This window comes from Gymnoscopelus microlampas, assembly GCF_963454915.1.
Source record: "Gymnoscopelus microlampas genome assembly, chromosome: 1".
NCBI classification, from domain to species: domain Eukaryota; kingdom Metazoa; phylum Chordata; class Actinopteri; order Myctophiformes; family Myctophidae; genus Gymnoscopelus; species Gymnoscopelus microlampas.
In genome coordinates this window covers 29,226,616-29,252,930 of record NC_139962.1, presented here as the reverse complement: position 1 = coordinate 29,252,930, position 26,315 = coordinate 29,226,616, and the positions used below count along the sequence as shown (strand labels likewise).

Sequence of the window (26,315 nt, the reverse complement as noted above, 5' to 3'; positions counted from 1 at the left end):
TCTATGGTGACATGGTATACTGTAGGTTTAGGTGCACTATTGGCCAAATTCTGCCAACTCTGACAATTGTTATTCTGAGGCATTTTTTTAATCTGCTATGTCTGAATTTGCATGCATAACGCAAATTGGTAAACTGATTAGGTTCAGATTAGTACAGGCTGATAAGAGATTGGATGGATATACTATTGAGATTAAAAGGATAACTAGATCAACTGATAGATGAGTCGGTGCATATAGCATCCTTTCCACTGGCTGCTTGTCTCTTTTGTAATTAAGGCAGTAAGGTGTGTGTGCATAATCAAATAAATAAATAATGGTGCCAGAATTATGTGATAATAAATTAATACATTACAAGAAGTGAATAAAGAAAGGAGCAGCTAATTGCATGAGATGAGTCTTTTTTCATTAGCTTTATGAGAGGAAATCTCATTATATGCATCACAAGCTGTAATGCCAGATGAAATCCAACTTTAGAAAATATGCAAATTAGGAAACATTCTTGTGTGAAGAAAACCATGAGGGGTAACAAAACTACTTTGACTATGTTGCAAAATCTCAAGTCTCACTTAATCTTGACAGTCATATACATAGGACATAGGCATATGACAGGTTATAAGTGTTACTATAGAGGACCCTTAGCTGTCAAAGGTTATAACACAATGAAAAGGGTCAACCTAAAACCTTTAAAAGAGTCAACCTTGTGAGTAAACTTCCATTGGCTGTGAGTCTATTAGGAGGATGAAAATCAAATAAATTGCTTCTCATTAGGCAATTTATTTGCTTTTCTTAATGATTTCAGGGACACAAGGGTGTATGGTTAATTATCTTGTGGCATCGATGACACACAGTGCTTCTGGCACATAAACTGAAATAATATGCATTATTTTGACATATCTCATGCCAAGCCATATTTAGATGTTTATCTTACGTTGTTGTTATTCTATATTTTTATTTCTTTGCTGTATCTATTGTTGTGAGCATAGAATAAGCTTTCTTGAACACATATCCACTAATTTCATCGCAGAGAAAGAGTCATGTTGATTATGTACTTACATAACTACAGCAGAAGTGGGCTAGCCTACATATTAAGCTTTCCAATTGCACTGGCACAAAGAACAGTCCAATTACGTGATTGATCGATTGAATACTTTATTAACAAGTTAGAAAACGGCAAGGTTAGTACGGCAGTACTAACCTTGTCTCGTACAGTACGCTGAAAATAACAATTTCTCTTAAGTAAAAAACATCCCTTAAACTCAGGGCTAATTGTGTGAGGTATGGCTCAGAGATCAGACTGTAACATCGCTGGTAATGTCCAAATGCTGATGAGCTAAGAGAGACTTTGACGAGATGTGTCCTGAGTGTGTGTTTTTGGGACTGGTCGGCTGCCAGGGAGTCTGATAGCTCTTGAATTATTTATCCATCAGGCTGCTGGACGGTAGTCACGGAGACCCAGGCCCTGTAGTGGTTGTCTCTGGCGACATCTCCCTCCGATGGTAGCCATTAGCAGACCAGGAGGTGCTGATGAGGAGGAGAATGTATATATATATATACTGTGCTGTATATATGACCCACCAACGACCACCTTGCCATACAGATGCTCTGCAACAAATAAAGACCCAGGGAAAGATTTATAAAGATCAAAGTGCAGAACTTTTTAATTAAGAAAAGGGAGGTTAGAGAAAGGAAAAAAAAGAGATTGAAAAAGAAAGATAGAAACAGCCACCCGTTTTCCTATTAAGGAGAAATGTCAAGCGCGGTGGTGAAGCGATAGTCGGTGTGTGCGTCCCTTTGTTGTCCCCCATGACATTGCAGGCTAATTTTTCATGGTTATTTGAACTGGAAAATGAAAGAGAGGTTTGCGATTATTTCCTATAAATGACAACACAATCGCATTACGCTTCAGTACAAACACAGAGAGGATATTGCCTTTTCATATTTCATGTGAAAGTAATGGATGGGGGTATGCAAAGAGGAACAGAAAGAAAGACAAATGGTGAAAGAAAGCACCCCGTGTTTGATTTGTATTAGAAACCAAACTGATAGAGGGAGGAAGAGCGTATTTATTTTTTTCAATAAGTGGTAGCAGTCGTGTGGATGTTTTAAAGGGGCTTGGTGCAAGGCAATCATTGAATTTCTTTAGCGGGTAGCAATGAGCAGCCAGCCAGGGCTGAATCCTAATGAGATTATGTTGAATATTGGGAGAAAGGTTAACCAGTAAAACCACCACTCTCTCTTTTACTGTAATATATTATATCAACAGTATGGGCCCCGACATCACACTGGCTAAAATTGTACAGTTACGCTATGTTCTCTTTCGCTTAACTGAACACATCTCTGCGCTCTAAATGCATTTAGATACCAGTCAGCCATCCACCTCTCCACTGTGGGCTGGGTTAGACATCTGACTAGCAGGCATGGAACATTAGAGAGCAAACACATCAATGATAGCCTATATTTTGTATCTTAAATAAAATTGATTAGCCATGTTGGTATTCATAACCTTGGTGGATTCTGTTTTATCTGGCCGTTCGCTTTCATAAACAAGCCAGGCCCAGGGCTGTGTATGTGGAGGCAGTAAGGCCAGCCAGCGAGACGGCAAACCGACCCAATCTACAGGGGCATGCTGGGATATGTGTTTGTGTATGTTTACATAAATGGAAAGACCACTTGCAAAGCCTCTGCCGGCAGGACTCATGTAGATGGGGCCATGTGGGAGCTGTGAGTTGGACTCCTAACACGCGCCGAGGTGGGAGCTACATACATCCAGCCATGGTCACATTGATTTTCCGAGCTAATACCTCCACAGAGCAATCCACAGGCAGATGGATGCACTACAAAGATATGCAAATGGTGCATTCGATAAATCGACAGGCCGAGATCTTTTTCAGACAGTCCACTGTATTGGTCTGCAGCATCTAAAAAGAGAGATAAACAGATAAGTACCTGTTAATGGAAACACACACACACACACACACACACACACACACACACACACACACACACACACACACACACACACACACACACACACACACACACACACACACACACACACATAGATACACACATACCTGCCCGTGGGCTGGAAAAACCTAGATCATTGATTGAGTTGCATGTCGAACAGAACCCTCTCAGCACACCCTTAATATGAATGTAAGACTAAGAAGCATCACCTTTAATATGAATTCCTATGAATATGTTTTGTTTATGTGCCATGCTATATTTAAATTAAAAAAAATAAAGATTACTTCAAGGAGGTATTTGCAGTATATCATTTGTGTAATATAAAACAAACCGTGGGTATATGCATGCCTATTCAGTATGCCTATTAGTCAGATCCAGTATAAAACAAAAGCAGCCGGGTGTATATCATATATAATAAATGTGGGGCTGTCTTGTTAAGCCCAGCAGGCTGGTACGTGGCTGCGTGTCTCTGTGGAGAAAGGTTTCTGAAGCTTGCTGTACCTGGTAATTAAAGAGAGTTTGTGGCAAAAGCCAAACATCAGGAGAGATGAGCTATGAACAAAAGAGCTGTGACAGTTTCGGGTTGTGTGTGATTTCTATGTCCCCTTTTTTTACCAAATGAAAAATCAATACATTTTCCGGGTTATACATATTCAGAGTGCCCGCCATGCTTCCGCCCTGATGGAGAGAGAGAGCTGTGGGGGGAACTGGGGGTTGGGGATAGTGGAGGTGGTGGGGGGCGAGTCGCCTGTTCGCCTGTCATAACTGTACCATCGCATTTTCCAACCCACTGGTGAATATTTCAGTTGATGTCATTGCCCTTCATGACAGTAGAGATGGGTTTTTTTGTTTTGTTTTTAAACGTACTACTCCACCCCCTCCCAGGCCGAATTCTATTTAGCCCCCATTTTGAGTAGCTGGAAATAGGAGAAGCATTGTTGAGAGAAAGAAAAAGATGCTTTAACCCATTCAATCCGAGAACGTATCTGTGTCATTTTAGATTTTAGCTATAACCATTATTTTATACTTTGGCTATTCAAAAATAGCAGATATACAAGCTCATGAGCTTATAGATCTGCTATTGTTGAAAAATTGTGAAAATGTGTGCAAATCTTTCAATATAATATTTTTGAGCACATTTTTACCCAAATCTTTGCTTTTGGGGGTCCCTGGAACAAAATATTTTGAGATGGGGCTCCGTGGCCCAAATACATATAATTTTGGAGGTCCTTGACATGAAAAAGTTTGAGAACCACTGATATAGCAACATACGCTTTTAAGAAAACTGTTAGGATTTAGAAGACATTATAGAATCGGAACCTCAGGCCTTAATGGGCTCATAAAAAGGAGGTTGATTTAAGAGAAGGCATGAGTGGTGGACAATAGGCTACGCAGAAATGCATAGTAGTGGGTGGTGGTGGGGTGGGTTGGCATAGAGAGACAGAATCACTGTCTTTGTGCAGGACAATGTCCCCCAGGCAGGGGAGACGGAAGAGCAGTGACCAGTGATGTTTTTGCGTCCGATGCAGCCAGGCTTTCAGCCCACAGCCTAGCAGGGAAAAGTGCAGCCTGCATCTTCCATTGTGCACATGATGATGTGTGTTTTTGTGAGGCGGCTACCGTCATCATGGCCACAGAAAGAAAGTCACAATGTGTGTGTGCGCGGGCGTTGTGTGTGTGTGTGTGTGTGTGTGTGTGTGTGTGTGTGTGTGTGTGTGTGTGTGTGTGTGTGTGTGTGTGTGTGCGTGCGCGCGCGTGTGTGTGCGCGCGCGTGCGCATGTGTTTGTGTATGTGTGTGTGTGTGTGTGTGTGAGTGTGAGTGTGAGTGTGTGTGTGTGTGTGTGTGTGTGTGTGTGTGTGTGTGTGTGTGTGTGTGTGTGTGTGTGTGTGTGTGTGTGTGTGTGTGTGTGTGTGTGTGTGTGTGTGTGTGTGAGTGAGTGAGCTGGGGCAGAAGAGTGAGCAGTCCCTGAATGCTCACTCCCTGTGTAGCCACATTAACCCAGATCCTCGTCTACTTCATCACTCAACTAAAACACAAAGCGAGGAGAACTGGAGCGGCACTTGCTTTGTCTCTTTTATTTGTAATGTGTCTAAACATGCCATTATCATGAGCTATCATCCCAATTAGTATCAATTCCCTCGGGGTAATACTTTAGCGAAACTATTTGATAGTATTATATTAGCATACACTACACGCTGCTAGATAACAGTTACAAATCTGGTCTCTTTGCTCATAGGCGAGCGGTTACATCCCTAATGGTGTCCTGCTTCTGAAGACGCTCTGCCGTGGGATTAGGAATGTCATCTGTACGTCTCCGTGTGACATCAGTCATTGGGAAAAAGTGGTGTCCTATGTAGGACAAGACAATAGGCCGTTCCAGTGCCATGTTTAGTTGAGTTTCTCCGCTCTAGCCTCCTATTGTCGTGAGCAGATAAAATAAATTCCACTTGTGACATCAGTGACCCGAATGAGCTGAATGTCCACTCAAATGGCCAGTGACTTTGAAAGGCAAGGGGGATCAAATTAAGTGTTGCGAGGAAGACCTAGGGGGGTTGTTTGAGGAGTGGGGAGGCTGCTGGGAGAGCGAGGGAGGAGGGGTTTCGCCGGTATTGTTCTAAGGCAGTGTGAGCTGTCCCTGCTGTTTGTGATTAACTTGCTGTTTAAAGTTTTTAGCTATTAGCCGCCCTAACCCCGCACACATACACACCCCTCCTCCTCTTCCTCCTCCTCCTCCTCCTCCGACTGCAACACCCCCCCCCCCCCCCCCCCACGCCCTTAGCCCCATGGAGACACAAAGTATTCATTCACATTTAGATCTGGAGGTCACAGGAGGGCCAGCGGGGAGAGACAGCCAGGTCCCCTTTAACCAGGTCAGGAATCTACCATGTTACTGAGCCTTTAACCTACAGAGGTAGCTTACTCTTCTTTCCCTTCAAACTGTGTGTGTGTGTGTGTGTGTGTGTGTGTGTGTGTGTGTGTGTGTGTGTGTGTGTGTGTGTGTGTGTGTGTGCGTGTGCGTGCGTGTGCGTGTGTGCGTGCGTGTGGGGGTGTGGGGGGGGTGTGTGTGCGGGTGGGTGTGTGGGTGGGTGTGGGAGAGATAAATAGAGAGAGAGAGAAAGAGAGAGAGATAGAGAGAGAGTATGATGGAGACATAAGACACTGTGCGTGCATGTATGCGCGTGTGTATGCACGCGTGCGTGTTTGTGTGTGTCATCCAGGTTTGAGCATTTCAGCTAGTCAGCTCAGCAGGTGCATTGTCATGTTTTGATTCTTGATTTTGGTGATTATTTACAATATTTGCGGTTATAATTACATTTCAATTTTAGTTTCAATTACCTCAGAACCACACTGATATACATTAAAATGGTTTTACATGCATGAGGATTATATGTATTTAATGCATTTATTGGCGCTTGTGTTGTACTCTGTAATGTATGGTTTGCTGGTTGTGTCGTCTGTGCTTTGGTTTACTGGTTTACTGGTTGTTCATGCTGGTTCTCTGGTCAGGGTGCTTCATGCTGGTTCTCTGGTCAGGGTGCTTCGTGCTGGTTCTCTGGTCAGGGTGCTTCATGCTGGTTCTCTGGTCAGGGTGCTTCGTGCTGGTTCTCTGGTCAGGGTGCTCCATGCTGGTTCTCTGGTCAGGGGGTGGGCTGTGTTTTGCTCACTCATGGCTTTCTGACAGACGTCTCATCAAGACAGGGGGTGACGGCTAAGGCTTGGGTCCACTGAAATCCTGAGTGCTAATTTAAGATTGATTGATTGATTGATTGATTGATTGATTAATTGATTGATTATTCAAAAGAAAATGGCAAAGATTGTCAAAATATTTTAAAAAATAGTGAAAATAGCGCATCTACAAGCACACAACGCGTCGCTTTGCGAGCTTGTGATCCACAAGCTACAAGCTATTTTCACTACTAGTCGTTCAACAAAGTATATAGGGCTTAAGTGGTTAACTCTAGGGGTGTGCCGATACACTAATTTCACGAAACGATACGATACGATATTTGGCTCACAACTTCGATACGATTTCGATACGATACGATACGCACTTTTTTTATTATGAAAATATATGGAGGAGAAAAAAAGAAAATGCAAACAAATAATTCTGTTTTTGCATTATTCAGACATGCAAACTTGTAGCTTTTCAGCTACAATAGCCGTTTTGAATCCAAATAGTATGACACCTGACCCGAAAAAAAAACATGTTGTCACTCTTTTCACTTCGGGGCCGTTTGCATGCCTGATTATTATGAAAAAAAAAAAGATCAAAAACGATATTTTTTTTCCCAAAACGATACATATCGTCGCGAAAACGTATCGCGATATATCGCGGGACGATATATCGGCACACCCCTAGTTAACTCTAAGCATTTTTTGGCTCTCAGATTTTGCAGTGCACAAGAAGGGGTAGATGAGCGGGAGTGTTTTCATGTGTGCTATGTTTCAAGGCTTGGGGGGGGGGGGGGGGGGGGTTGTGGTCTTGCGTATGGGCCGCAGAGGTGCTGATATGGGGAGCGGACAATGCATGAAAGCCCCCAGCGTGGGGGCCTGTGTCCCATTGTCCCATGCTAGCCTCCTGTCACTTTCATTTGACACCCCCCCAGTCCAGAGTCAGGCCAGCTTTGATATGAGGAAGGGGTGCAAAGGATGATTTGGGGGGCGGGAGGGGGGGGGGGGGGGGTACAGGAGGGGGATTTTTTTAAAAGAAAAGAAGTAGGGGAGAAAGATAGAGTCTGTGAGGTGTGAAATAAGATTGCTTTTTATCCGACAGCGCAGCGTTAAAGAAAAGGAAGCTGTCCGTCCCGGGATGGGCGCTGGGGGGGACGCGTCCTCCTTGTGATTTACGGTACGCTGCTGTCTGTGGCACCTGGTTAAAAATGATAACAACAGCCTCAATAATCATAATGAGAGTAATGAGAGCACGGACGCACAGCTCCACGCTATAGAGCACTGACTAGGAGCCCAGCTCAGCTCAGCCCCCCCACTGCCGGTACTCCAGGGCTGGGGAGAAAGGAGAGGCGCCGCTCGCTCAGCACCTCCTCGCTGGTACTCCAGGACCGAGAGAAGAGAGAAGAGCACAGGACAGTGTTACTGGCTGAACATGAAAGAGACAGAGGGAGAGATAGAGAGGGACAGAAGGGGAGAGAGATAGAGAGAGAGAGAGAGAGAGAGAGAGAGAGAGAGAGAGAGACATCCATGCAAAAGAAGAGAACAGAGGCTCACTATTGTTTGGGGAGCACTGGAGCTATTCTCAGGTAGGAGTACATTTGTGTGTTCTTAAAAAGAAGCAGTTAGCGTCATCATAACCCTGTATTCTGCTGAGGCTTAGATTGGAGGAGGAGCCTGACTTAGTGAATGATATCTGGAGTGACTATTATTACTTACTTACTTTTACTCTACGGTACAGTCTGGGAAAGAAGTACTGGAAAGTGCAGTGGTCACCATCCATTATTTATTTGGCCGTTTGTGCCTGTCAGTATGATTAGCATTAGTGTAATCACTGCTCTTCAGGGGGAAGGAAGGCTGCTCTCTCTCATCTGAAGGTAATCTCACTGTCTTCAGAGTCTCATCTTCACCGGACGCTTCCTGCGTAGCATCTGCTTTTGTCATCTCCACATATTTCTTCCTCTGCTCTTTTCTCCCTTCCCTCTGTGTGTTTCTGTCTGTTCCCCCCCATATCCCCATTAATGTGTGAGTACATCGCTCTCTCCCAGCTTGTATAGGGTGACACCTATGGGTGTGATTAAGCCCCTGCACTTACATGCTGGCAGAAGGCAAGATGGAGAGTGTGGTATAAGCTCGTAGATGGTGCACGTGGGTGCTTGCACAGCGTTTGCGTGCGTGGCATGTGTGTGTGTGTGTGTGTGTGCGTGCGTGTGTGATGCCAGAACACAGGGCCCGTGGACTGTCCCTGCTGAGTGACTGGCAGAGGAAGGCTGATATTTATATGGTCATAACAGATGAGTGTAATCTCTGTGTCTGCAGTGGGCTTATTCAGCTTGCATGATTAGATTAATGGAACTGCTTCGTATCATTGTAGTAGTAGGACAGTTAATGAAGACAATTAATTAGAAGACAACCTTCAGGCTATGTCCTTTGTCCTTTACATCCATGGGATTTAGGATGGAAATGGCCTAATGCCATAGCTTTGAGTGTTTCTCCCCCATCTATTTCCAGAGTTAATCTATGACTACAGTTTTAGTGTCCTTCCATTTGCATCCTTACTCTTAGGCCACTCATGACCTTTCATTAATTATGGCCGGCCCTGGCTTTAATCATTGTGTAATACCGTCGGAGATGAGATGAGGAATAGGCAAACCCATTTGCCACTTAAAGATGTAGTGCCGCTCCTGAAATTAAATGTCTGCATTTCTGCATACATTATGGGGGGTGCTGCATGTGCAGTGTGTGTTGGTGGTGTCATACATCTTGATTAAAAACCTAAATGAAGTGTTGCAAACATGAGGGAGTGAAAAGTGTGTGTGTGTGTGTGTGTGTGTGTGTGTGTGTGTGTGTGTGTGTGTGTGTGTGTGTGTGTGTGTGTGTGTGTGTGTGTGTGTGTGTGTGTGTGTGTGTGTGTGTGTGTGTGTGTGTGTGTGTGTGTGTGTGTGAGTGTGCATTCTACAGGAGCGTGCATGTGTGCGGTGGGGGGGGGCGAGGGGGTTTGTGGGTCAGCGTGAAATCCCTGCAAAATACTGGGATGTATTCAGTGACATTAAATAGTGTAAAGATGTTGGCTGCAGATCATGACCGCGTTAAAACACAAAAGAGAAGCACGTTTAAAATCTCCTACATGTGTCACACAGCTAAAATATGACACGAGCCCCCTTTTTAGGGGTGAAAAAATTTACCTGGGGATTATTTTGTAATCTGAGCCCTCATGCAGCTGTATGGTACCCTAATTCTCTGGGAGTTGTCTAGATTTATACAGGCTGGAGTTAAATGGGATTTTGGGACTCGGGCAGCAGATCTCTGGTTTTCCGGGCGATGGTTTAGGATTGCCTCGCCAGCACAGGATGGACTACACTCGATGGAAACCATGGGTTGCCTTGGAAACATAATAGAAACATGGTCAAAAATAAGAGAATAAAATGTATTCATGCAAGCGGGATCCGGGGAAGTCTTAAATGTACTTTATACCAGGAGCCAGTTATCCCTCTTAAATACCTTTATTTAAACACAGGATCACCATTGGCTTCTAGCAATAATGCCTAACAGCATAATCCATATAGCAATCATCCTGTTCACAGAGCTGTTTCCTAGACCTCTCATAGCAACAGGCAGGAAAAGAGGGTTGTTACACTTCTCTTTGCAAGCAATATAAAAGGTGTTTGATGTTGGGTAGTGTTTAGAATTTTGACAAGATTAATACAATTATTTGTAATATGTATTTGAAACATCTCTGATGATAGTACAACCTCTGCTCAATCAGCCATTACAAGTCAAAGTGTGAAATTACTTCGGGACACACAGTATACTGTACTTTGAAAACATCAGTTCATCTAATACAAAAATTTAGAAAGGATTTATTTAAGAACATTTGTCATGAAAAGAGAACAAGAGGTTTGTTAATATTTCTGGACTATATTAAAAATAAATATATATAAAATATATATCATTTATATAGAAATTGTCTAGCGGTTGAGATCTCAAGTGACCCAACTGTTTTGTGATATTGACAATAATACTTATTAATATTATAATAAAAAATGTATTTATCTACGTATACTGTGTGTATGTGTGTGTGTGTATATATATATATATATATATATATATATATATATATACATATATATATATATATATATATATATATATATATATATATATATATACACACACACACACACACACACACACACACACACACACACACACACACACACACACACACACACACACACACACACACATACACACATATATGTATGTACAGTATGTATGTATGTGTATATATATATATATATATATATATATATATATATATATATATATATATATATATATATATATATAATCAAATGTTTCATAACTAAAGGGCTACACAGTGTGTGTTCAGGATAAGTAAGCTGGTAAAAGTGGTTTAGGCTGTGGGTTGTCAAGTGGTGAACAGAGATCAGATGTATGTTGACTGCAGGGCTGAATACTTGAACAGGATATTTCAGTAGCTCTTGTAGCATTGTCAATATATCAATAGCTCATAGAGTAGAGACCTGAGCATGAAAGCATTTTCAAAAGAGCATTTAAGTACATTTGCTGAGAATTAGCTGACTTGTGTAATAACTGATAGGACTTATTGACTGAAGCCCAGTTTACTGTTGTCAAATCAATGCTGTAGCATGCGGGTCCCACTACTTTTAAACAAACTTAACAGGCAAAGAGGATGCTCAGGGGGCACTGGAGAGAAATAAAGAAGATTGATGCCCTTTTTATTATCTGTTTTTGCTATCTTTTCCTCTGAGTGTTACTTACAAATGGCATTATTGGATACCCATTGTTTGGACTTCAATGCTCCTAAATGGCCTGATATATCGAGCTGAGGCTTTTAAGGTGGTTACAGGGGATTTCTGCCTTTGACTCGGCATAAGAAATAAAATGAATTGTGGCTCTGAAAGTTTTAAATATTTATGATTTTTGTTTTGCAATAGTAGGCTAGTAGAGGTGAAATGAGCCCTGTATCGGTAAGTAACCCAGCAGCTGGGGACAGTAATGCATGAGGGCAAGTGTGTGTGTGTGTGTGTGTGTGTGTGTGTGTGTGTGTGTGTGTGTGTGTGTGTGTGTGTGTGTGTGTGTGTGTGTGTGTGTGTGCGTGTGCGCCCGTGTGTTCCTGTATATGAGGCAGAGCAAGCGAGACTGTGCATGTGTGTGTATTCGTGTGTGAAGGAGAGAGGGAGAAGGTGTGTGCGTGCGTGCGTGCGTGCGTGCGTGCGTGCGTGCGTGCGTGCGTGCGTGCGTGCGTGCGTGCGTGCGTGCGTGCGTGCGTGCGTGCGTGTGTACAAGAGAGAGGTGGAATGAGAGATAGAGAGGTCTGGCATAAGGTCTTTCTCTAGAAACATGCCACTCGCACAATTATTTTTCCTGTCTGCATACTTCAAACCGCTTTGGAAAATGTGTGTATGTATTCACCACATGTGTGTGGTTTTCTGTAGTTTTATGTCCATATTAAACACAGGAAGCCATAAAGATATTTGTGTCATGGTCTTGAATAAATGAAGAATTATAACTTTTGGGCACCTCTCAAAATGTATTATTATTAATATTATGCTATTCTGTATGCATTTACAGTACATTATCTACACAGTAAAATCCTCCAGTGTAAATTGACCCATACGTGGTCCATTTGGTTCCATTTGAATGCTCTCGGAGTAAAATGAACTCTCAGGATTTTACAGTGTATAAGTGTGTAATGTGTGTGTGTGTAATGTTTTATTATTGTAATCAAACTGATTTTCAAAATGCTTCACTGGTGACCGGGCAGCGCACGGGGCAGAAAGCAGATCCCGCCCTCTTTGTCTGCTAACCTTGTAACTGCGTGTCAGTGAATATAATTGTTGCAGAGCCTCCTATAGAAAAAAAACGCTCCCGTCCCTTTAAGTGCTTCCACCAATTCTGATAGCGTGGTGATTTACATATCCCATCCTCTCCTCCCCCTCCAGGCGAGCTGAGCGAGGATGTGGAGGCTGCCAGTGAGACCACCACAGACCAGGAGGACCAAACCAAAGACAGGGAGTGTGGGGGGGAGAAGGAGCTCTCCAAAGGGACAGGTAAGCCCCTATATTTACACTCCACACATTTAGGGAACACCGCCCTGAGGAAGCACAAGGCACTGCACCTGATTTGTGCTGTACAGCAGCAGGCCTTTTGTCTAATGTAATTATACACATTTTATAAAAAAAATATTGAGAGTCCCTTTAAGTAATAAGGCTCCCTCAGAACTCCACAAATCCAATTCTAGTTTTTATTTTTTATTTTAAGGCTGCTGTTTCCTGCTGTGGGTTTCCACTCATCAAATCCCATCAGATCAGTGAGGCTAAATTGTCAATTTAGATAATCTGGTCAGGTGACATGTGACTCATGTTTTGTCTACTTTTAGTGGGGAATACAGAAAGAGGGCCACTCAGCCTGTGATAGGATTGCTCTGTCCCAACTTTACCACGCACACGCACACACGCACGCACGCACGCACGCACGCACGCAAATATTCAATTATTGTTTGTGACAGAAACAAACACCTGTGATCAGATGGTAGGACTGTGCAATTAACCAAAATTATATTGAAACCGATATTTAGAACCAATAATCGTCTAAAGGTCATTACTCACCGGCGATTATGCGAATATACGCAAAATTCGGACTCGTCCCTAATAATTAAAAGACGTTTTTTCGCTTCGCTTTTTCGCTCCATGGAAGCTTGCATTGACTTTATAAGGTTTTTAAAAAAAAACATATTATTCGCATGAAAAAATCGCCTCCGGTGTGTAAGGAGCTTTAATCTTACTCATGTAGGTTAATTTACTATTCAAGAAGCAGTTTTTTTCTTATATATCAATGAATCGAAAACATTCTAATAGATGTTTTATATTCGACTAAATCGATTTGTCTGATTAATCACTTAATCCTGAATTACACTTTGTTGTACAATGGTGGTGTACAAAAATAGCGAAAATAGCTGATGTACAACCTTAGAATCGTGTTTTTAACTAATCGTTCATTTATCATAATCGAGGTAAAAGTTTGAAATAATTGTGATATTGATTTAAAGTCATATCGCCCAGCCCTACCACACATGCAAACACATGCACGCACGCACACACACACGCACGCGCACGCACACGCACGCACGCACGCACGCACGCACGCACGCACGCACGCACGCACGCACGCACGCACGCACGCACGCACGCACGCACGCACACACACACACACACACACACACACACCTGATGTTAAATGTGATCAGATGGGTATATTCTTCTTCATGGTCTGTTGTAATAACAGGTGCAGGTGTTGGTTTCCATGGAGGGAGTGGGCCTAAAGATGAAGGCAGTAGACATTTGAGTTTTGGCTAACCTTAGAACAAGCCATGATTGATGTATGTTAACATACGTGTTGCACATGTACGTTACCGCTTGTGAATATTTGGCAGTAGTAATAACAGTATATAGAAGTAGTGTCTATTTTTCACTATAGTGACATACACATTTTTTTTTTCAAATAGCAGATCTACAGGCTCACAACAGGTCACATCACAACATATTATGAGCTTGTAGATTGGCAAGGCTTTGTTGTTGCTATTTTTGAAATATGGCTTAAATGGTTAATGCATTGAGTGTTCAAACAGTCTTCACTTATTCTAAATATCAAACCCTTTGCCTCATATAATTAGAATGAATATTATTGTTGTTATTTACTTTTAACAGAACATCTTAATAGCATTATTGTCTACAGCAAGAGTTAGTCATAGCAGTAGTAATGACAGTGTTAGTAGTGGTAGAATTGTTGGTTGTAGCAGTAATAGTAACAATAGAACCAAGGTAGACATTAATATTACGTCTATATTTGTCTCGAGACATAGCTGATAAAGCAAGGGTGTTTCCCAGTGTCTTGTCAGGACTTATGGATGTGTTTATACCATCTTTTAATAAAGTGGTTCTCAAACATTTTCATGTCAAAGATCCCCAAATGAATATGTAATAGGCTGTGGACCCCCAACTGAAAATATTTTGTGTCAGGGACCCCCAGAAGAAAAGATCTGTCTTAAAAAAAAGTTCCAAATGATTAAAAACATTGTTTTCAATATTTTCAATACTTCGAACGACGAAAATTGGAATATGGAATAGGTTGTACTGTGCTATTTGTCGTATGAAAATGTACAATATAGGGATTAAAACATTTTAGAAGTGTCAGTGTGGGAGTATAACATTCTTGGGTCCAATGAAATATAATTTTTATTTTATTTTTCACAATGCTACAAGTTATCAAAATTAAATATTTGTTGTTTTCCTTGTTATTTTAAAGGATTAATTTGAAATCTCTCTGACAGTAAAACAATGCTGACAAAGACATTCCTTATGCAATGGAACTGAGTTCTGATAATTCTGACACGTAACAGTTGCAGGCCTGGATATGCTGCGTCTCACTTGTCTAACTCCCCCTGTTACTGAAGGAAGTTTTGATTTACACGAGTCAGGTTAAAAGCTGGAAAACAATTCAGACCTTTTTCATACCTAAGATTATTTTCTTTTTTTTCAAAGTACAGCAAAAAAGAAAAAGAAAAAAAGTTCATCACACTGTTTGAAGCCCAGCCTTTGTAAAATGTCTTTGATATTAGAAGTTCTATTTTAAATGAGGCTGAGTTGTTTGTGCTCCTTGAAAGGGCGACACTCCTCTTTGATGGGAAGAAATAATGATATGCATGCCTGCCTGAATATGGCTAAAAGTATATTTTAGCACATCAAAATAAAGCACTTTAAAAAGCATTAAAATGAGCTGGCCGATTAATAATTCACTCATACCTGTGGTGCTCAGGAAGAAGACGGCTCGCATTAGGAGTCCTCTTTTTTGAAAGGCATGCGATTTGATACAAGCATATTCAGTTCCTTCCCTACCCTCTGTCAGTCGCTAATCACCAAATAAGTGTGTTTCTGTGTTTTCACAAAGGAGAGATGTGCTTGCATATGAAAAATGTACAGCTTCCCAGCAGCTTATTAGAAACGCTTAGTTAAAAATAGCGTGTGCATTAGGGAACCAGGTCTGGAGTTCTGTTTGATGTCAGTGAAAAGGTGGGTGGGTTGGAGGCTGGGGTAGGGGTGCAGAGGAGGGGGCAAGATTGTGCTGTCAGCTAAAGGTACAGCAGACTGACTCTGCTTAATGGAAGGAACCCGTTTTTATACTTTTAACATTGTTGTGATTGATGGACACAGTGGCCATTGAAAGGAAGTGCACCTTACTGTATCTCCTGTGTAGAAGGCAGGGGGGGGGGGGGGGGCAGTAGGAAAATCCCAGTATGCATTTGGTAAACAGAGGATCTTTTGTTTTGGTTGATGATTGTCTGAATATGTCTGCATGATAGACACACTGATGTGTGTGTATGCTACACTCCTGGTGTACAGGCGTCAGAGCTAACCTGCTATTTAAATAAGTGTCTGAAAGGTGCTCAGCCTTGCGCTGTCTGATGTTGAGCTGCTTCTATGGTCCGTCATTAGAAGTGTTGAAGTGTTCCCTCTCATCCTTGTCATGCCAGTATTGGAACAGAGCGCCGCAACATTGTTCCTTTACAAATGACAGTCACTGTCATACAGGCGGAATTAGCGAACACAGAAGAAAGGCTTTTCCCCCCTTCCTTTTCCTTTTTAAAGCCACTGTCAATCTTATTTTTCTTCTTTCTGGTGCCAGAGCTCCTCTGTATTCATTAAAATCATTTAGAAATACATCAGATTGCCTATGTAAAATGCACATGTATTCCACATGTCACATCTTGAAAGATGGCTTCATTATTCTGTTGCTTTTCATTTTCCTCAAAGAGCAGACATGTGCACAAATACTTGCATGCAAACATGCACAATAGCTATGCACACAGACTACAGATAATATGCATAGCAGCTGTTTCATAATTATATATCATCAGAGAGAGAAGGGCGGAAGAGAAAGATGTAAAGCTGCAATTTTAGGCAGAATACAAAAATCCTTACATGTTTGAACAATAAAGTTTGCGTTGGCACTGCAGTAATCCAAGGGGCCATTTATAAAGTTAGGAATAAAATATTTATACATGGCCAGCCGTGGGAGCTTTGTTCACCTAACTGAGACAGCATTAGTGAAATGGACAGGGTTCTGCTGAGAGAGAGGATCCATACTTTTATTAAGGCAGGTGGTGTATTAATGCAACAACTGAATGCATAGGGATGCAATGAGGGCAAAGATGGGGGGCTGGTGAGTGTACACAGTAAAATCTTCAGTGTCAATTTAACTCACATAGTGTATACATTTAACCAAGTGGACCCGTATATCCATTTGGTAACATTTGTACATTCTCTGAGATGTTGAGGAGAGGGTGGAGCAAAGAGAGGAGAGGGAGAGGAATTGTTAATACACTTAAGGACAGAGTGGCAAGGCTGCAATGTGATTTGATATGTTTAACATAAATGTATGAGAAGAGTTGGTATTGAGGTGCTGTAAATGAATGTATTTGTGTGTGAGAGGGTAGGGTGAGCATTTCTCTGCAAATGAGCTTCATGTATATAATTCCTATTCCATGCCCCTTGTCCTGCCTTTCACATTATGGAAGTTGGACTGAGAGAAGGCTGGGAAAATGATATTGCTACATGGGTCATTCACCTTCTGCCACTAGCAAAGCACCCAATAATTGATTCCTTTCAATACCATATGTGTAGAAGACTCATTGATTAAATGACTGTGAAGTAGCTGGATGTTTGATGCGTGTCCATATCTGTGTGTGTGTGTGTGTGTGTGTGTGTGTGTGTGTGTGTGTGTGTGTGTGTGTGTGTGTGTGTGTGTGTGTGTGTGTGTGTGTGTGTGTGTGTGTGTGTGTGTGTGTGTGTGTGTGTGTGTGTGTGTGTGTGTGTGTGTGTGTGTGCGCGCGCGTGTGCGTGCGTGTCCGTTGGAATTTCTGTTGCAGACAGAAGATGTGTGCCTTTGTGTTTGTTGTCAGATACTGTAGTCTGTTGATGTTAGAGCCTGTTTGATGAACATGAAGTTTAGCACCCCCTAGATGCAGCAGAGAGACATTGCTTACCGTGCTCACATACCCTGCTAGACTCCGTGGTCAGTGTTGTGCTGATAATCAGATGGCTCACACTGGAATGGACAAGCCAACTATTTGATGCAGAAACTACAGTAATCCTAAAGATAGGTTTATGTCTAGTAATTACAGCACAGTCTAGATGTCTAGACTGAATTCTAACAACAATATGTGGTTGAAGATGAAAAAAATAACACCTAGACTTAATAGTAAAGTGCAATAAACATATCATAAGTATCTGAAGATGACAATCTCTGCTATAGTTTATTTCTTTAAAAAAAAGACTTTTCATGAAATGCTAGTTATACTCCACTGGCAACCAGTAAACATTACATACAGTGTAATGGTGATTTGTTATGGCTGTTAAGCGGTATCACATGAAGTCAGGGGAGAGTAGTAAAAATGTTTACATATTCATATCATGTCCTTTGAGCACTTGTCATCCCTCAAATTATAATTCTTTTTGTCTTTGAAGATAATAGATCATAAATTGTTCTTGTTTGCGAGCCAACTCCCTGAAAGCCCATGTATTTATGAGTTTTACCACCAGTAGTCTAATGGGCCTGGGTTATGGCTGCATCTGGGAGTGTCCTTTAAAGGTGAACACCACGTCAGCCTTCTGTTCCATCGCCTGAAGATTAATAACCCTGCCACTAATTAATATCTCCTTTTAATTTCTTCATTTTAAATTTGCCTTTACTGCACCCATGCCTTTAGGCCTATGCAATATTCGCTCTCCCTCCTACACACACACTCTCTCTCTCTCTCTGTGTCTCTCCATCTCTCTCTCTCTCTCCCTGTCTCTCTGTCTTTTTGACACAATGCATTTTCATGTAACTATTGTTTAATTTAATTTAATATAGGCAGACCTTCACACCAAGGATAGGGAGGAATTATTCAATATTGAGCTTTAATATGAAGTGCTTGGTATGAGGCCTTGGTTGTAATTTTCTATATTTGAAATTAATTGATGCAAAGTAATTACCTGAGGAATAGGTGGTGAAATGGAACACAGCCCTTTGTCGCTCAAGGCTGTAGATTAAAAAGCGTGGACACAAATGGGAAGAAGAAAAGATAATATTAGGTTATTGCCAGCATATGTATTAAAGGTGAATGACTTGACGAGGAGTTGAAATTTCTTTTCTATACTAATGATGAAATTGCTGAGTGTGTGTGTGTGTGTGTGTGTGTGTGTGTGTGTGTGTGTGTGTGTGTGTGTGTGTGTGTGTGTGTGTGTGTGTGCGTGTGCGTGCGTTCGCGTGTGCATTTGTGCGTGCATGCTTTCGTGCGTGCGTGCACACCCAAATGTCATGTGGAACATCAGGAAGATGTTAGCAGCCCTCTGTCATGTGTACACAGTTTATTGAAGGTAGAAAGGAAGGAGACATTCTGGACTGGGCTAGAGACATTCCAATTCTACAACAGTGTATAGTGTAATTTGAGCCTACACTGCAAAATCCTGTTGTAGGAATGGGAAGGAAGTGGCTTTTCTAGTTTAGGGTTGTGGCAGAAAGACCATGCAGCCTGCCTGCCATGGATGGAGCCTATAGCCTACTGTGGTTTATTGTATTTACGACCGGAGGTTTGAGGCTGCCAATGCGGAACGTGGTCACTCGGAATGAGGGACTGGGATTTAAGAGATGGCAATGACCTCATAGTTCTCTCTCCTGGGCCTGTCAGGGGATAGTCCCTCACCAACAGTTGGCCATCATCTGCCAGTGGATATGGGATTCTATTGCCATGCACACCTTCTTCTCCAGTGGCAGTCGCTCAGGAGGTGGAGCGGCCATTTGGGAACCGGTATAGGTTCCCGGTTGGATCCCAGAAGTGTCCTTGATCAAGGCACTGAACCCCTACTGCTCCCAGTGTGCTGTTCAATAGTTTCCCACTCCTCATAATAGGTTGGGATGGGTTAAATGCAGAGGATAATTTCCATGAAAGTACTTGGCCCATAATGCAACAACAACTAAAGGGGGCACAGTTGTTGATTATTATTTGTTGCAGTTGTATTGTCACTCAAACCATTCTTACCTTAGTGTGCCCAATTAGCCCCATCGTCCACAATATGGATACCTCTTCACACGGTCAAAGTAGATGACACAATACTGGTCGTGGAAGTTTTCAATGGCAGAGGACCTGTTGTTTTAATTCAGTGTTGTGTCTCGTGTCGGTCACTCACTCCAGCTGCCATCTTTTTTCCTCTTGAAAGCACAACAAGGCTGTGATTGCTCCAGAGACCTGGGCAGTGTGCTGACAGCCCCTTTCCTGTCTGAGTAATGCAGCCCAGCTACGGGAGGTGAGACAAGGTGCCAAAGTCCAATTCACTTACGGGACTCGACAGCACAAAAGCCCCTGGTTTACGGAAAAGGGCTATGAATTAATAATCACCTAATTGACTCGTACATTTTTTACCCTCTGCTACTTTGCCTTTTGTGCTTTCAGATGAAAGCCTGGTCTGTGTATCTGTCAGGAGAGGTTTGGCGTTGTTGGGAAGGCAACGCAGGAGAGGTCAGTGTCACAGACAGGCTACTGACAGACACTAATGTCACTGAGGGACCCATGGTATTCTGTCTATGGGATGTGGATGGGACTAACGTCACTAATGGGTCTAACACGGTCCTAAGTGTGTAATGGACTTTCCTGGCAGCGACTGTAGAATTTCATGAGAGAAAAATTGGAAAAACACAGAAACTGATGTTCATTTATAGCATATGATCTTTTATATAACCTCCCTGGGGCAAAGCCACGAGTGTAACTTAAGCGAGAAAACCCAGAGTTCACCTCTGGACTGGACCAGTCATTGTTGATGTCTGTGCTCTTGTGATGGCAAAGTTGTCCTTGTGTGGAGGCCAGTGCTCATGTATTACTGTAGTGGTCCCAGGAGATGCATAGCCCCCTCCGCCAGGACCCAATGTTCTGGTCATGGGCCCTGCTAATAGATTTGGTAGGCTCAAGTGCACACCCATGTTCTGATAGCAGCCCGGTCGCGCCATGTTAGACTGCGCAGAATGGGGCACGAAGAAAAAAGAAAAATCGCCATTTTTATTGCTCTCTGTATTGGTTCTGGTATGTTCTCCAGGCTTACGGTGTGTTGCTTTCTTTTTTTTTCTCATCACACTTGACAAGGAAAAACAGGATACAGTAGCTGGGTGTTAGTCACGGGGTTGGTGACAGAAGTGGGTTTTGGGATTCTTGAGAGGGAGCGATTGATCAGATTTATGGACTCCTAACTGGCCATGACAAGGAAAGACATGCGCTCTGAGTAAGCCTCACCGGCAGTCTGTCTCTCTCTCACTTTCCCTCTCCCGCTCTCATAAATACACACATACAGACAGACACACACACACCTGGCCCTCCTGCACTTTAGCTCTACAGCCCCTTCAAGTAAAACAACTGCTCATTCCAGCTCTCTCGTGTTAATCGAGTGTTAATTTAGAGACTTGCATGCACTCTAATTACCCATTTTTATCTCACTCATCATTAGGCTGAGATGATGCTTGTGTTTACTTACTCCATGTTTACTATGCATTACACCACGCCTTCTTAACCCATTTAGACCTGAGACCGATTCTAAAAACGCCTTCTAAATCCTGACCTAAGTTTTCTAAAAAACTTTATTCAAATAAATTGCTATATACTGTATACAGCAACAACTACTGTACACCAAAAGGGGTCCCTGGATTGAGAGGTATAATAACGTATTGTTGTTCCAGGTTGTTCTAGGTTACCTCTTTACACTGTCAGAGTTCAATTAACCCACAAAGGTCCATTTCTATATTATTTATAGATAAATTAAGACCCTGGACTGGAAGCGCAGTACATTGCACATATTGGCATGGGAAAGATCAAGTCAAATCCTAATAAAACAATTATCAACCCTCATGTTTGCTATTGATGACACTCCCATTTTCTCTGAGAGGGCAGTATAGGAGTAAGTAAAAACAGGAGTGGAGCGAAGTGGAGTTGAGGAGCAGGAGTTGCAGTTTCAGTCAGAGGAGGAGGAAGTTGCAAGGACAGTGTCATGACTGAGAGGTTAATGTCAGGCGAATGGGAGGTTCCTTTTGTTTAACATTTCCTTTGTTTATTGGTGGATGTGTTTAATAGGATTGACTGTGACTGGACTCTAATAGGTCCTCCCTGGCTGATCCCAGTGTCTCTGGGAGATCCAGCTCTGTCCAAAGCCAAGGTCCCCCACTGGGTAATCAGCTCAGCTGCCGCCGTCCTGATTGGACCTGACATTTTAATGTCTGGAGCAGGAGCGTGGTCAGCCCTGTTTAACCTGACCCCCGCCGCACCGCCCCTCCCCTACCGATGCCCCCTGTTCTCAATTTGCCCTTCCAGCACTGTACAAATCAGGCCAAATTTAACTCTTTATGGGCTCGTTAGAGGTCGGCAAGACACCTCCTTAAGTTTCACAGTGAATTCTTTCCACCGGCGGTGAGGCGCTGAGTTACTTCCAGTTCCACCATGCTGGCTCCTTTACGAGCTACAGCTTAGCTGGTTATTTCTGCTCAGCTGTGATGCTGCCTCTGTTTCATTTCGCGCTACCACTCCCTCCCTCCCTCCCTCCCGCTCTCTCTCTCTCCCTCTCTCTCTCTGTCTATCTATCTATCTCTCTTTCTCTCTCTCTCTCTCTCTCTCTCTCTCTCTCTCTCTCTCTCTCTATCTCTCTATCTCTCTCATCCTCCCTTTCTCCTTGGCTTTTTATAAAGGAGAGCAGTTCTCTGGTTAGTTGAGCAAAAGCTGATCTTGTGAGGCCTTGCTTAGTGGGGAAGGAGAGGAAAAACCCACGGTTTTGTTCATACTGGTGTAGGTTGTATTAAAAGGATTAGCTGTGTGATACGTCTTGCTGGCGAGTACTTGACGCCTGCACGGACTGTAGAGAAAGGAAGTTTCGTCAAAGATGAGCAGCTACCTGACAATTAGCCCCTTTTTATATCTCAACACACGACTCTGAGCACTAAAGCATGACTGCTTCGTACACCGTGGGTATATTTGGCTAAGCAGCAGTGTAATGCCCTCTAGCTATTTTGAAAAATGTGCTTTGTTTTATCAGAGCTACACTAACTGAAAGCCTAGGATGTGGCTATATGCCATCTTATATATTATTGTGTCTTAAACCACTGTTTCTCAACCAGTGGTCTACGGACCACTAGTGGTCCATGGTATAATTGCAGGTGGTCCATGTGAAAATGTTTTAAAATCTATCAAAAGTGTGGTTAAATACTATTTCAAGTCCATAAAATTTAATAAAAATCTTGAACTAATAGGTACAGTTGTGTACTGTGTGTGTGTGTGTGTGTGTGTGTGTGTGTGTGTGTGTGTGTGTGTGTGTGTGTGTGTGTGTGCGTGTGCGTGTGCGTGTGTGTGTGTGTGTGTGTGTGTGTGGGGGGGGGGGGGGGTCTATCTTGTTATATACTAAATATAGATTGTTGTTGGGAGGTGGCTTTGGTTGGTCCGTGTCCTTGAAGATACTTTGAAATATGCTAGTGGTTCAGAGCTCAAAGAAGGTTCAGAACCACTGAAGTATACACAGTTTGGTTTTGATGGCAGGAGGAGGTTGGTGTCTGTTAGTTCTAATACAATACAATGGAGGAGGGTGGCTGGTTACACAAGTTCTAATTAAGTAGAGCAATGCACTGGTACTGACTTGCTGCGTAGGCACAAAGACCAAGGGGATATTCATGCTATAATATTAATATTATGATAATATTCTGTTACTATATAGAGGTACCTTTTGTTGTTGCTTACATGAGCTGTTACTCAAGACACATACTGTATGCAAGCGTTTCATACCGGTGTAAGAGTTCATTTGCTGTGTCTGCACTTGCTGTGCTCACTTGCTGTGTAAGCACAAATAGTAGGGGGATATTCCAAGAATGGTCAGGCTATAGGTCACCATTTCCACTAGGATTTCAGGATATTACCACATCCTCAGCATAGGAACCTATATCTTTGGTAACGGGTTAATCTGAAATGTTCTTTTGGTCATCCACTGGTCATGAGCGCCTTGGAATAAATAAAATTAATCTTAGATTCTTCCTCAGCTGGTTTTCAATTTGCTTACGCTGACTGATTGCTAGAATCATGTACAGTAACAAGCTGGTTGAAAATAAAGACAGTGTTTACTGTAAACCTTTTGAAGAGAGTGTACTGTTTAGATTTTCTTGTTGGCTTGTCTTATCGCTGTCAGGGTCACTTTATTATAATAATATTGTTACTATATATAGGCACCTTTTGTTGCCGTTTGCATGAGCACCGAAGACGTAAATGAGCTGTTACTCAAGACACATGAGCACCACATAGTGTATGCAAGTGTTTCATACCAATGTTTAGAGCAGCGGAGAACACAAGGACAAATCATTATAGAGGGGGAAAAAAGTGTTATTCAAATTGCATTTTTAGATGACCATATATGGCTTCACCATAGTGCTGTCTGATGAGATAGAAAGGGGACCTGTGCCTCTTTTCAAGTCTGGTGAAGCCCTCAGATATGGAACCCACGGCAGAGTGAAACGTAAACCTGCCCAACCTGGCAAACTAATGTTTTGATTAGCTGTCTGTGGCGTTGTCTGATGTCCATACGATCCAACATTGGGAGAGACGGCGTGTCAAAGCGCGTTGGCTGTAAGTCCCTCAGCGATGGCAAGTAAAAAGACTGTGGTGATTCAGAGGGAGTGTCAGGAGTTAGCTGATCAACAGTTTCCTGTTAAATACAGTTATATCACATTTTAAGAGAGACGTTTCAAAGCCCTTCATCCACAGTGTTATTGATTGACCTCTTCCAAGGGTGATAAGTCCTCACCTTGTCTTGACATGTCTGCTTTTCTGTTTTTTTCCCTGTGTGTGTGTGTGTGTGTGTGTGTGTGTGTGTGTGTGTGTGTGTGTGTGTGTGTGTGTGTGTGTGTGTGTGTGTGTGTGTGCATATGTGTTGTTTAGCAGTGTCCAGCCATTTGGAAAGGGACCAAACAAATTCCCCGGTCCCCTCTAAAAGGCCCTCTTCGCGGTCAGAGACCTCAGAGAGCCCCCTCTCCTCCAAGCGTCCTCGGACGGCTGACAAAGGTGCTGCGGAGCAGGTGAGAGGACCACGAAAAATTCTACTGAATTCTGAAGAAATTAGCACCTTAAATTGTCCATAAATCTGCTTCTCCAGCTCTTTGAATTTGGGATTTTTCTCCCCCCCACCCCCCTTTTTGGCTTATCAAAGAAGGTTATCGCATCCTCAATTACTCTGCCCTCATTACAAGCCTTACACTTGCACATCTGATAAGAACAGGAATGGGAAGACGTGCTTCTTAGCATTTTTAGACATCTGAAAATGAAGCAGACCTTTATTACATTATGCATGTATTCTTTTTTCTATCTTTTTTTTTCAAAATCTCCTTAAAATTAGTTTTGCCTGTCTGCTGCAGTTGCACTGCAAATTGTGCAAAAGGTGGAAAATCAATATAGCATTTGACAGATGAGAGCACTTTGAAGTGTGTGCCAAGACTCAGTGGTGCACAGTATTACCCACTGGTCTGTGATCAGAGGGACCTGGCTGCTGAAGGGGAGGAGGGGGGTCCATCTCTCCCCCCTGATCTACAGCACCAGTCCTCCCACTGAGCGAGGGCCCACCATGCTCATCTCCTCATCCGACTAATCTCTCTGGATGTCATTTCTCTCTCATTTCCACCCCAGAATCAGAATCAGAATCAGCTTTATTGTCACATCATAGGTTTACAGGTGTAGACAAGTAGGTGAAATATTTTTTTTTGTGCAAGCTCCATCGTTTTGTTGTTTTCCGGAAAAGGGGAAGAAGAATAGAGATAGAAAGACGAGCAAGGGAAGACAGGATAGAAACTAAAGGTTTACGAATGTAACCCCGGTTATTTGATTAGTATGAGCGAGATGTCTCGCTTATGGGAGATAATGAAAAGTTCCTAGTGGAGTGAAGAAAAAACATGTTCTGCCCCTTTCTCGCCTTGCCCCAGATGTACCAGTGCCCCTACTGCAAATTCACCAACACGGACCTGAACCGGCTCAGAATGCACGTGATGACGCAGCACTCTGTCCAGCCTATGTTCCGCTGCCCGCTCTGCCAGGACATGCTCAACAACAAGATCCACCTGCAGTTTCACCTCACACACCTCCACAGTGTGGCGCCCGACTGTGTGGAAAAGCTTATTGCCACGGTGAGTTATGCATGAGAGTGTGTGTGTGTGTGTGTGTGTGTGTGTGTGTGTGTGTGTGTGTGTGTGTGTGTGTGTGTGTGTGTGTGTGTGTGTGTGTGTGTGTGTGTGTGTGTGTGTGTGTGCATGCGCGCGTGCGTGCGTGCACATCAACAGTGTTAATTTAACTTGTGAGTGAGTACAAATTACGGGCCCGTTTGGTTACAAACTGATGTAGTATAAAACTAAAATAAATAAAATAAAAAAATATCACTTACCCTACCTTTAAGTTTCCAATTTTGTCACACTGTACAGTTCTCATTATTACCCATATACCCCATTCTATCACTCCGGGCATTGTTCCACATTTCAGAGACAGGGAAGTTGTTGTACTGTCTTATGCTGCTATTGTCTACGTCTGTATTACATTTCA

At 42.7% G+C, this 26,315-nt stretch overlaps 1 protein-coding gene across 2 annotated transcripts in view; it reads left to right on the top strand.

Annotated features, from left to right (window-relative positions):
• Positions 1 to 26,315, top strand: part of zfhx3b (zinc finger homeobox 3b) — a 179,486-nt gene that overhangs the window by 135,667 nt on the left and 17,504 nt on the right. Inside the window, exons 6-8 of one of the 2 annotated variants that reach the window (XM_084061696.1) lie at positions 12,628 to 12,735; positions 24,675 to 24,808; positions 25,706 to 25,906. In XM_084061696.1, coding sequence (XP_083917822.1) covers positions 12,628 to 12,735; positions 24,675 to 24,808; positions 25,706 to 25,906 — 443 coding nt within the window. Of the gene's footprint in view, positions 1 to 12,627; positions 12,736 to 24,671; positions 24,809 to 25,705; positions 25,907 to 26,315 lie in introns of both variants that reach the window. The other variant, XM_084061695.1, reaches the window with a different exon arrangement.